General features: G+C 49.2%; 1 protein-coding gene across 1 annotated transcript in view; it reads left to right on the top strand.

Moving 5' to 3' along the window:
- The window catches only part of RNF126 (ring finger protein 126), a 99,551-nt gene that overhangs the window by 41,213 nt on the left and 45,439 nt on the right, over window positions 1-12,899 (top strand). Inside the window, exon 5 of the mRNA XM_063914483.1 lies at window positions 7,379-7,447. Coding sequence (XP_063770553.1) covers window positions 7,379-7,447 — 69 coding nt within the window. The remainder of the gene's footprint in view (window positions 1-7,378; window positions 7,448-12,899) is intronic.

The raw sequence follows: 12,899 nt of genomic DNA, 5'->3' as shown, positions 1-12,899 counted from the left end.
CCTCTGCAAACATTCAGGCATTTAAATATCAATTTTTCTCTTACGTCCTAGAGGATGCTGGGGACTCCGTAAGGACCATGGGGTATAGACTGGCTCCGCAGGAGACATGGGCACTATAAAGAACTTTAGAATGGGTGTGCACTGGCTCCTCCCTCTATGCCCCTCCTCCAGACCTCAGTTAGATCCTGTGCCCAGAGGAGATAGGGTGCACTACAGGGGAGCTATCCTGAGTTTCTCTGAAAAAGAATTTTGTTAGGTTTTTTATTTTCAGGGAGCACTGCTGGCAACAGGCTCCCTGCATCGTGGGACTGAGGAGAGAGAAGCAGACCTACTTAAGTGATAGGCTCTGCTTCTTAGGCTACTGGACACCATTAGCTCCAGAGGGAGTCGGAACACGGGTCTCCCCCCGCCGTTCGTCCCAGGGCCGCGCCACCGTCCTCCTCGCAGAGCCGGAAGATGGAAGCCGGGTGAGTATAAGAAGAAAAGAAGACTTTAAGGCGGCAGAAGACTTTGGATCTTCACTGAGGTAAGCCATTGCTCCCACACAGACTACACACACTAGCGGGCACTGATGGGTGCAGGGGGGGGCGCCCTGGGCAGCAATAAAACCTCTGTATCTGGCATAGACACTGCAGAGGCAGTAATTCTTTATATCCCCCGCCAGTTTTAAATATTTTGAGCAGGACCGAAGCCCGACGCCGGAGGGGGCGGAGCTTGGTCCCTCAGCACTAACCAGCGCCATTTTCTCCACAGAGATCTGCAGAGAAGCTGGCTCCCCGGTCTCTCCCCTGCTGAACGCGGTGAGACAGGGCTGAAAAGAGGAGGGGGGGCACTTGTAAGGCGCAGTGAGTGTATTACACAGTAATCTAATATAAAACGCTGTTATCTGGGACATTATTTTCCAGTGTCAGTTGGCGCTGGGTGTGTGCTGGCATACTCTCTCTCTCTCTCTCTGTCTCTCCAAAGGGCATTATTGGGGAACGGTCTCCTTATAACTATATCCCTGTGTGTGTGGGGGTGTCGGTACGAGTGTGTCGGCATGTCTGATGCGGAAGGCTCAGCTAAGGAGGAGTTGGAGCAGATGATTGTGGTGTCGCCGTCGGCAACGCCGACTCATGATTGGATGGACATGCGGAATGTTTTAAATGCAAATGTGACCTTATTACATAAGAGATTGGACAAAGCAGAGTCCAGGGAAAAAGCAGGGAGTCACTCGACTGCTTCGGCTGGGTCACCGGGCCTTTCTGGGTCTCTAAAACGTCCCCTATCCCAAATAGCAGACACTGATACCGACACGGACTCTGACTCCAGTGTCGACTACGATGAAGCGAGGTTACACCCAAGGGTGGCAAAAAGTATTCATTATATGATTGTTGCAATAAAAGAGGTTTTGCATATCACAAATGACCCCTCTGTCCCTGACACGAGGGTGCGCATGTATAAGGAAAAGAAACCTGAGGTAATCTTTCCCCCATCTCATGAGCTGAACGAGTTATTTGAAAAAGCTTGGGAAACTCCAGACAAAAAACTGCAGATTCCCAAGAGGATTCCTATGGCATATCCTTTCCCTGCACAGGACAGGGTACGTTGGGAATCCTCTCCCAGGGTGGACAAGGCTTTAACGCGCCTGTCCAAGAAGGTGGCGCTACCGTCTCCGGACACGGCAGCCCTCAAGGATCCTGCTGATCGCAGACGGGAAACTACTTTAAAATCTATTTATGCGCATACGGGTGCTTTACTCAGACCGGCAATTGCATCGGCATGGGTGTGTAGCGCAATTGCAGCTTGGACAGATACCTTGTCAGCTGACCTTGATACCCTAGACAGGGATACCATTTTATTCACCTTAGGTCACATTAAAGACGCAGTTTTATATATGAGGGACGCTCAAAGAGACGTTGTGCTGCTAGGTTCAAGAGCCAACGCCATGGCGATTTCTGCTAGGCGAGGCCTGTGGACCCGCCAATGGACGGGGGATGCCGACTCAAAGAAGCATATGGAGGTTTTGCCATACAAAGGTGAAGTTTTATTTGGGGAAGGTCTCGCGGACCTGGTTGCCACAGCTACCGCGGGTAAATCTACCTTTTTGCCTTTTGTTCCCCCACAGCAAAAGAAAACTCCACAATATCAGATGCAGTCCTTTCGTTTGCATAAGTCCAGAAGAGGTCGGGGCTCATCTTTCCTCGCCAGAGGTAAGGGTAGAGGGAAGAGAACACCTGCTCCGGCTAGTTCCCAGGAGCAGAAGTCCTCCCCGGCTTCTACTAAATCCACCGCATGACGCTGGGGCTCCACTGAGGGAGTCCGCACCGGTGGGGGCACGTCTTCGACTCTTCAGCCAGGTCTGGGTTCTGTCAGACGTGGATCCTTGGGCGATGGATATCGTATCCCAAGGCTACAGACTGGAATTCGAAGAGGTGCCCCCTCGCCGATTTTTGGCCTTGCCAACTTCTTCCCCAGAGAGGGAAGTAGTGTTAGCTGCAATTCAAAAGCTGTGTCAACAGCAGGTGGTTGTCAAGGTTCCCCTAGTCCAACAGGGGAAAGGGTATTATTCGACCCTGTTTGTGGTCCCGAAGCCGGATGGTTCGGTCAGACCCATTTTAAATCTAAAATCCCTAAACCTGTACTTGAAAAAGTTCAAATTCAAGATGGAATCGCTCCGGGCGGTGATCTCCAGTCTGGAAGGGGGGGATTTTATGGTGTCACTCGACATAAAGGATGCACACCTTCATGTCCCCATATATCCTCCTCATCAGGCGTACATGAGATTCGCTGTACGGGACTGTCATTGCCAGTTTCAGACGTTGCTGTTTGGGCTTTCCACAGCCCCGAGGATTTTCACCAAGGTAATGGCGGAGATGATGGTGCTCCTGCGCAGGCAGGGAGTCACAATTATCCCATACTTGGACGATCTCCTGATAAAAGCAAGATCGAGAGATCAATTGCAGAAGAGCGTGTCGCTCTCCCTGAGAGTGCTACAACAACACGGTTAGATTCTCAATCTGCCAAAGTCACAATTGATTCCATCGACTCGACTATCATTCCTAGGCATGATTCTGGACACAGAACAGAAGAGGGTCTTTATCCCGATGGAAAAAGCCCAGGACCTCCAAAACATGGTCAGAGACTTGCTAAAACCAAAAAGAGTGTCTGTTCATCAATGCACTCGAGTTCTGGGAAAAATGGTGGCAGCCTACGAGGCCATCCCCTTCGGCAGGTTTCATGCAAGGACGTTTCAGTGGGACCTCCTGGACAAGTGGTCCGGGTCCCATCTACTAATACATCAGAAGATAAGCCTGTCCGCCAGGGCCAGGGTGTCTCTCCTGTGGTGGCTGCAAAGTGCTCACCTTCTAGAGGGTCGCAGGTTCGGCATTCAAAACTGGATTCTGGTGACCACGGACGCGAGCCTCCGAGGATGGGGAGCAGTCACACAAGGAAGAAATTTTCAGGGGCTATGGTCAAGCCAGGAGGCTTGTCTACACATCAACGTACTGGAATTGAGGGCCATATACAACGGCCTACGACAAGCGGAGAATCTTCTTCGCGACCTACCGGCTCGGATTCAATCAGACAACGTCACAGCCGTGGCTCATGTAAACCGCCAAGGCGGAACAAAGAGCAGAGTGGAGACGGCGGAAGCCACCAGGATTCTTCGCTGGGCGGAAAATCACTTAAGCACTCTGTCAGCGGTCTTCATTCCGGGAGTGGACAACTGGGAAGCAGACTTCCTCAGCAGACACGATCTCCATCCAGGAGAGTGGGGACTTCATCAGGACGTTTTTACAGAGATAACAAGTCTTTGGGGAATTCCTCACATAGACATGATGGCGTCACGCCTCAACAAGAAGCTTCGGAGATATTGTGCCAGGTCAAGGGACCCTCAGGCAGTAGCGGTGGACGCCCTGGTGACACCTTGGGTGTTTCAGTCGGTCTATGTGTTCCCCCCTCTTCCTCTCATCTCAAAAATATTGAGAATCATAAGACAAAAAAGAGTGAAAACAATCCTCATTGTTCCAGATTGGCCTCGAAGGGCCTGGTATTCAGATCTTCAGGTGATGCTCACAGAAGATCCATGGCCTCTTCCTCTCAGGGAGGACCTGTTACAACAGGGGCCCTGCGTGTTCCAAGACTTACCGCGGTTACGTTTGACGGCATGGCGGTTGAACACCGAATCGTAGCTGGGAAAGGTATTCCGGAGGAAGTCATCCCTACTCTGATAAAGGTTAGGAAGGAGGTGACGGCAAAACATTATCACCGAATCTGGAGGAAATATGTTTCTTGGTGTGAAGCCAAGAATGCTCCTACGGAAGATTTCCATCTGGGCCGTTTTCTCCACTTTCTACAGACAGGAGTGGATATTGGCCTAAAATTAGGCTCCATTGAGGTACAGATTTCGGCCCTGTCTATTTTCTTTCAGAAGGAATTTTGTGCCCCCAGTGGCACCTTGGGACCTTAACGTGGTGTTACGGTTCCTAAAGTCTCACTGGTTTGAACCTCTTCAAACGGTTGAATTGAAATTTCTCACTTGGAAGGTGGTCATGTTGTTGGCCTTGGCATCTGCAAGGCGTGTGTCCGAATTGGCGGCCTTGTCTCACAAAAGCCCCTATTTGACCTTCCATGTGGATAGAGCAGAGTTGAGGACTCGTCCTCAATTTTTGCCTAAGGTGGTTTCTTCATTTCATATGAACCAACCTATTGTGGTGCCTGTGGCTACGGGTGACTTAGAGGATTCCAAGTCCCTGGTTGTAGTCAGGGCCTTAAAAATCTATGTAGCCAGGACGGCTCTGGTTAGGAAAACAGAAGCACTGTTTGTCCTGTATGCAGCCAACAAAGTTGGCGCTCCTGCTTCAAAGCAGACTATTGCTCGCTGGATCTGTAACACAATTCAGCAGGCTCATTCTACGGCAGGATTGCCGTTAACAAATTCGGTAAAGGCCCATTCCACTAGGAAGGTGGCCTCTTCTTGGGCGGCTGCCCAAAGCGTCTCGGCTTTACAACTTTGCCGAGCGGCTACCTGGTCAGGTTCAAACACTTTTGCAAAGTTCTATAAGTTTGATACCCTGGCTGATGAGGACCTTGCGTTTGCTCAGTCGGTGCTGCAGAGTCGTCCGCACTCTCCCGCCCGGTCTGGAGCTTTGGTATAAACCCCATGGTCCTTACGGAGTCCCCAGCATCCTCTAGGACGTAAGAGAAAATAAGATTTTAAACCTACCGGTAAATCTTTTTCTCCTAGTCCGTAGAGGATGCTGGGCGCCCGTCCCAGTGCGGACAAAATCTGCAAGGCTTGTATATAGTTGTTGCTTACATAAGGGTTATGTTACAGTTGAGATCAGTCTTTAGCTGATACTGTTTTGTTCACACTGTTAACTGGTTGCGTATAGTCCAGGTTGTACGGTGTGGGCTGGTATGAATCTTGCCCTTAGATTAACAAAATCCTTTCCTCGTATTGTCCATCTCCTCTGGGCACAGTTTCTCTAACTGAGGTCTGGAGGAGGGGCATAGAGGGAGGAGCCAGTGCAAACCCATTCTAAAGTTCTTTATAGTGCCCATGTCTTCTGCGGAGCCCGTCTATACACCATGCTCCTTACGGAGTCCCCAGCATCCTCTACGGATTAGGAGAAAAAGATTTACCGGTAGGTTTAAAATCTTATTTTTTTTTATCATGTGGACTGGAAAATTTTATATTTAAATGCCTGAATGTTTGCAGAGGCATTTCTGACACTGAGGAAGCTGCTGAAACCAGTACTTTGTAGGTGCACCAGATGTAGTGATTACTGCAGACACCCTTCTTGGTAAACTGTCCACAAGTTACTGGACAACAGCAGGTGGTATGTTTTGCCATTCCACCTTAAGAACAGTGACCAACTTGCGACACTGAAGAAGGCTGAGTTGGTCTAGAACACACCTGTAGTCTAATTCATCCCAGAGGTTCTCCGTTTGCTAAAGATCTGGACTCTTAGCTGGCTAGTCCATCCGGGTTACCAACATTTTTTTATACCAGTCCAGTGTCGCTCTTGAAACATAACATCGCTCAGCCTATGATGATTCTCTTTTCAAACTGTTATCTCCTTCCAGCAATCCATTTAGTCAGCAAATAATCTAATCAGTGCCCCGCTACCTGTTTTATACCTTCACAAACCTGTCTGCTGCACACCATTTTTCTTGCGCAATTGGGGGGGGGGGGGCAATAACTTTTGTCTGCATAGTTCACACATAGACCTGGTCTTGGTTAGAATGTTTCTCCTAGTCCCAGTGCGGTTACTCCTTGGTTTTGAGACAAACCTGAATTCTCCTGAGCAAATTGGCTTAGATTCAGCTTTACAGATAGGAGGGGTGGTCTTCAGTTTGCCGACTGTCGGGATCCCGGCGCACAGTATACCGGCGCTGGAATCCCGACAGCCTGCATACCGACACTTTTTCTCCCTCCACGACCCCCCTGGAGGGAGAATAGATAGCGTGGCGCGTGTAGCGCGCCACCGTGCCCGCAAGGGTCTCGTTTGCCCTCGCCCAGCTGTCGGTATGCCGGCGGTCGTGATTCCGGCGCTGGTATGCTGGCCGCTGGGAGTCCGGACGCCGGCATACCCTACTACACACCATAGAAGGTAGGGCTTGATCATCAAATAATGTAGTTTAGTTGATTGGCAGTACCTGATATAGGATCTGTAGGAGTATATTTAATTTGTCACATGTGGCCACACACAGTACACACAGATAACACATCAGGAATATCTATATTTATGGATTTTATCAGTAGATACAGATATAAATATATGCTTTCTTTTGCGAAGGTTCTGCTTTATTTTTTATGCAATAAAATCTATTAAAAACAAATAGTCTTTGATTAATGGTGGGTACACACTGGGCGATGTGATCGGTGAACGACATCGCCTAATGTTTCCCCTAGCCGGCGGGTATACACGCTGTGCGATATCACTAATGATGTTATGCCATGGTCGACCGGAGCATGCAGTTTTGGATTATGAGTCCAAATTGAGCTGCGTGCACGGCTGACACCGAGGGTCGTTAACAACTCGCAGGGCCGTGCATCGCTTGGCGCGGCATACACACTGGGCAATAGTAAATTATGCCGCTCAGGAAGGGTCAAAATGAGCGACGTTTACTTTATCACTAAGTGTGTACCCACCTTTAAGCAAGTATATTTGTTTAAAAGAAAAAAAGGAAGGGAAAAAAGTGCACTGTGCTTTTAGTAAAACATGTTTGCACGTTTCTAGTGATTAACATCAATAATTGCACAACCTGTTTATTCTCAATGTAGCTGTACAGCTTCCGGACCATTACACAATCTTTGTGCTAGTTAAATGACCTATTTATCTCATGCTGTCAGCCATTAATCTTCATTTTTTTTTCTTTTTCTTTATAGGATCATACAACAGCTAGTAAATGGGATAATCGCACCTACTGCAATGCCAAATTTAGGACTGGGACCATGGTAAGGGTAACCATATCTTTTTCTATCCCTACACCTCTCCTCCTCTGTTATTTAAGTGACAATGTGTGACAGATCATTATGCATGTTTAATACAAAGTACATTTTATGACATCCAGACTACATATGATCGGCTTGACCATATAAAAAATATGATGGCACTTCATATTCACCTCATTACCTGAAAGTGTGAGCTAAGCTGTTCTGTGATCAGTGTAGAGGAACTGAACTTTCCAGTAATATGGTAGGTTGGTGGATCTGTAATTGGATCAGTGCTTTTTAATATCTTTGTTGGTGACATTGCAAATGGTATTGAAGGGAAAGTATTCCTTTTTGCAGATGACACGAAGGTATGCAACAGGGTAGACACACCAGGAGAAGTAAAATAAGTGATTGATGATCTAGATCGACTAGAGGGGTGGAATTCAAATGTTATTCCTGCCGGCAGGCACTAGATGGCGTCGAACGGAGCTATTCAAATGTAGCTCCGTTCGGCCATGATCGACTGTTGGCGTCTACATTTCAGCTTGCACCCGCCGGGGGTGGTGAGCTAAAATGTTTGAAAAATCCGTTTAGGCGCCCAAACAGCACTTTTCTCTAACGTCCTAAGTGGATGCTGGGGACTCCGTAAGGACCATGGGGAATAGCGGCTCCGCAGGAGACTGGGCACATCTAAAGAAAGCTTTAGGACTATCTGGTGTGCACTGGCTCCTCCCCCTATGACCCTCCTCCAAGCCTCAGTTAGATCTCTGTGCCCGAACGAGAAGGGTGCACACTAGGGGCTCTCCTGAGCTTCTTAGTGAAAGTTTTAGATTAGGTTTTTTATTTTCAGTGAGACCTGCTGGCAACAGGCTCACTGCATCGAGGGACTAATGGGAGAAGAAGCGAACTCACCTGCGTGCAGAGTGGATTGGGCTTCTTAGGCTACTGGACATTAGCTCCAGAGGGACGATCACAGGCCCAGCTTGGATGGGTCCCAGAGCCGCGCCGCCGGCCCCCTTACAGAGCCAGAAGGCAGAAGAGGTCCGGAAAATCGGCGGCAGAAGACGTCCTGTCTTCAACAAGGTAGCGCACAGCACTGCAGCTGTGCGCCATTGCTCTCAGCACACTTCGGTCACTGAGGGTGCAGGGCGCTGGGGGGGGCGCCCTGAGACGCAATAAAAACACCTTGGATGGCAAAAAAATGCATCACATATAGCTCCTGGGCTATATGGATGCATTTAACCCCTGCCAGAATCCATAAAAAAGCAGGAGAAAAGTCCGCGAAAAAGGGGCGGAGCCTATCTCCTCAGCACACTGGCGCCATTTTCCCTCACAGCTCCGTTGGAGGGAAGCTCCCTGTCTCTCCCCTGCAGTCACTACACTACAGAAAGGGTTAAAAAAAGAGAGGGGGGCACTAATTAGGCGCAGTGTTAACTATACAGCAGCTATAAGGGGAAAAACACTTATATAAGGTTATCCCTGTATATATATAGCGCTCTGGTGTGTGCTGGCAAACTCTCCCTCTGTCTCCCCAAAGGGCTAGTGGGGTCCTGTCCTCTATCAGAGCATTCCCTGTGTGTGTGTGCTGTATGTCGGTACTTTTGTGTCGACATGTATGAGGAGAAAAATGATGTGGAGACGGAGCAGATTGCCTGTAATAGTGATGTCACCCCCTAGGGGGTCGACACCTGAGTGGATGAACTGTTGGAAGGAATTACGTGACAGTGTCAGCTCTGTTGACATGAGACAGCCGGCTACTCAGCTTGTGCCTGTCCAGACGTCTCATAGGCCGTCAGGGGCTCTAAAGCGCCCGTTACCTCAGATGGCAGATATAGACGCCGACACGGATACTGACTCCAGTGTCGACGGTGAAGAGACGAATGTGACTTCCAGTAGGGCCACACGTTACATGATTGAGGCAATGAAAAATGTTTTACACATTTCTGATAATACGAGTACCACCAAAAAAGGGGTATTATGTTCGGTGAGGAAAAACTACCTGTAGTTTTCCTGAATCTGAGAAATTAAATGAGGTGTGTGATGATGCGTGGGTTTCCCCCGATAACAACGGATAATTTCTAAAATGTTATTGGCATTATATCCTTTCCCGCCAGAGGTTAGGGTGCGTTGGGAAACACCCCCTAGGGGGGATAAAGCGCTCACACGCTTGTAAGGGCTCTACCTTCGCCTGAGATGGCCGCCCTTAAGGATCCTGCTGATAGAAAGCAGGAGGGTATCCTAAAAGGTATTTACACACATACTGGTGTTATACTGCGACCAGCAATCGCCTCAGCCTGGATGTGCAGTGCTGGGTTGGCGTGGTCGGATTCCCTGACTGAAAATATTGATACCCTAGATAGGGACAGTATATTTTTGCCTATAGAGCATTTAAAAGATGCATTTTTATATATGCGTGATGCACAGCGGAATATTTGCCGACTGGCATCAAGTCTAAGCGCGTTGTCCATTTCTACCAGTAGAGGGTTATGGACACGTCAGTGGTCAGGTGATGCGTATTCCAAACGGCATTTGGAAGTATTGCTTTATTAAGGGAGGAGTTATTTGGGGTCGGTCTTTCAGACCTGGTGGCCACGGCAACAGCTGGGAATTCCACGTTTGTACCCCAGGTCGCCTCTCAACATGAGAAGATGCCGTATTATCAGGCGCAGTCTTTTCGTGGACAAGCGGGCAAAAGGTTCCTCATTTCTGCCCCGTGACAGAGGGAGAGGAAAAAGGCTGCAGAAATCAGCCAGTTCCCAGGAACAGAAACCCTCTCCCGCCTCTGCCAAGCCCTCAGTATACGCTGGGGCTTTACAAGCAGAATCAGGCACGGTGGGGGGCCTGTCTCAATGAATTTCAGCGCGCAGTGGGCTCACTCGCAAGTAGACCCCTGGATCCTTCAGGTGATATCTCAGGGGTACAAATTAGAATTCGAGACGTCTCCCCCTCGCCGTTTCCTAAAGTCGGCTTTACCGATGTCTCCTTCTGACAGGGAGACAGTTTTGGAAGCCATTCACAAGCTGTATTCCCAGCAGGTGATAATCAAGATACCCCTCCTGCAACAGGGAACGGGGTATTATTCCACACTGTTGTGGTACCGAAGCCGGACGGCTCGGTGAGACCGATTCTAAATCTAAAATCTTTGAACACTTACGTACAGAGGTTCAAATTCAAGATTGAGTCACTCAGAGCAGTGATTGCGAACCTGGAAGAAGGGGACTACATGATGTCTCGGGACATCAAGGATGCTTACCTTCATGTCAAAATTTACCCTTCTCACCAAGGGTACCTCAGGTTTATGGTACAGAACTGTCACTATCAGTTCAGACGCTGCCGTATGGATGGTACACGGCACCCCGGGTCTTTACCAAGGTAATGGCCGAAATGATGATATTCCTTCGAAGGAAGTGAATTTTAGTTATCCCTTCCTTGGACAATTCCCTGATAAGGGTAAGATCCAGGGAACAGTTGGAGGTCGGTGTAGCACTATCTCAGGTAGTGTTGCGGCAGCACGATTGGATTCTCAATATTCCAAAATCGCACCTGGTTCCGACGACGTGTCTTCTGTTCCTAGGGATGATCCTGGACACAGTCCAGAAAAAGGTGTTTCTCCCGGAGGAGAAAGCCAGGGAGTTATCCGAGCTAGTCAGGAACCTCCTAAAACCGAGCCAAGTCTCAGTGCATCAATGCACAAGGGTTCTGGGTAAAATGGTGGCTTCTTACGAAGCAATCCCATTCGGCAGATTCCACGCAAGAACTTTCCAGTGGGACCTGCTGGACAAATGGTCCGGATCGCATCTTCAGATGCATCAGCGGATAACCCTGTCACCAAGGACAAGGGTGTCCCTCCTGTGGTGGTTGCAGAGTGCTCATCTTCTAGAGGGCCGCAGATTAGGCATTCAGGACTGGGTCCTGGTGACCACGGATGCCAGCCTGCGAGGCTGGGGAGCAGTCACACAGGGAAGGAATATCCAGGGCTTATGGTCAAGCCTGGAGACATCACTTCACATAAATATCCTGAAGCTAAGGGACATTTACAATGCTCTAAGCTTAGCAAGACCTCTGCTTCAAGGTCAGCCGGTGTTGATCCAGTCGGACAACATCACGGCAGTCACCCACGTAAACAGACAGGGTGGCACAAGAAGCAGGAGGGCAATGGCAGAAGCTGCAAGGATTCTTCGCTAGGCGGAAAATCATGTGATAGCACTGTCAGCAGTATTCATTCCGGGAGTGGACAACTGGGAAGCAGACTTCCTCAGCACGACCTCCACCCGGGAGAGTGGGGACTTCACCCAGAAGTCTTCCACATGATTAAAAACTCGACAGGTATTGCGCCAGGTCCAGGGACCCTCAGGCAATAAGCTGTAGACGCTCTGGTAACACCGTGGGTGTACCAGTCAGGGTATGTGTTCCCTCCTCTGCCTCTCATACCCAAGGTACTGAGATTGATAAGATGGAGAGGAGTAAGCACTATATTCGTGGTTCCGGATTGGCCAAGTAGGACTTGGTAACCGGAACTTCAAGAGATGCTCACGGAGGATCCGTGGCCTCTACCTCTAAGAAGGGACCTGCTCCAGCAAGGACCCTGTCTGTTCCAAGACTTACCGCGGCTGCGTTTGACGGCATGGCGGTTGAACGCCGGATCCTGAAGGAAAAAAGGCATTCCGGATGAAGTCATCCCTATCCTGATCAAAGCCAGGAAGGATGTAACCGCAAAAACATTATCACCGCAATTGGCGAAAATATGTTGCGTGGTGCGAGGCCAGTAAGGCCCGACGGAGGAAATTCAACTGGGTCGATTCCTACATTTCCTGCAAACAGGAGTGTCTATGGGCCTGAAATTGGGGTCCATTAAGGTTCAAATTTCGGCCCTGTCAATTTTCTTCCAAAAAGAACTAGCTTCAGTCCCTGAAGTTCAGACGTTTGTAAAAGGGGTACTGCATATACAGCCTCCTTTTGTGCCTCCAGTGGCACTTTGGGATCTCAATGTAGTTTTGGGTTCCAAAAGTCACATTGGTTTGAACCACTTAAATCTGTGGAGTTAAAATATCTCACATGGAAAGTGGTCATGCTGTTGGCCCTGGCCTGGGCCAGGCGCTTGTCAGAATTGGCGGCTTTATCCTGAAAAAGCCCTTATCTGATTTTCCATTCGGACAGGGCGGAATTGAGGACTCGTCCTCAGTTTCTCCCCAAGGTGGTTTCAGCGTCTCACCTGAACCAACCTATTGGTGGTGCCTGCGGCTACTAGGGACTTGGAGGCCTCCAAGTTGCTAGACGTTGTCAGTGCCCTGAAAATATATGTTTCCAGGACGGCTGGAGTCGGGAAATCTGACTCGCTGTTTATCCTGTGTGCACCCAACAAGCTGGGTGCTCCTGCTTCTAAGCAGACTATTGCTCGTTGGATTTGTAGTACAATTCAGCTTGCACATTCTGTGGCAGGCCTGCCACAGCCAAAAATCTGTAAATGCCCACT

This window comes from Pseudophryne corroboree, chromosome 1 (genome assembly GCF_028390025.1).
Source record: "Pseudophryne corroboree isolate aPseCor3 chromosome 1, aPseCor3.hap2, whole genome shotgun sequence".
Lineage (NCBI taxonomy): Eukaryota > Metazoa > Chordata > Amphibia > Anura > Myobatrachidae > Pseudophryne > Pseudophryne corroboree.
This window is presented reverse-complemented; position numbering and strand designations above follow the sequence as displayed.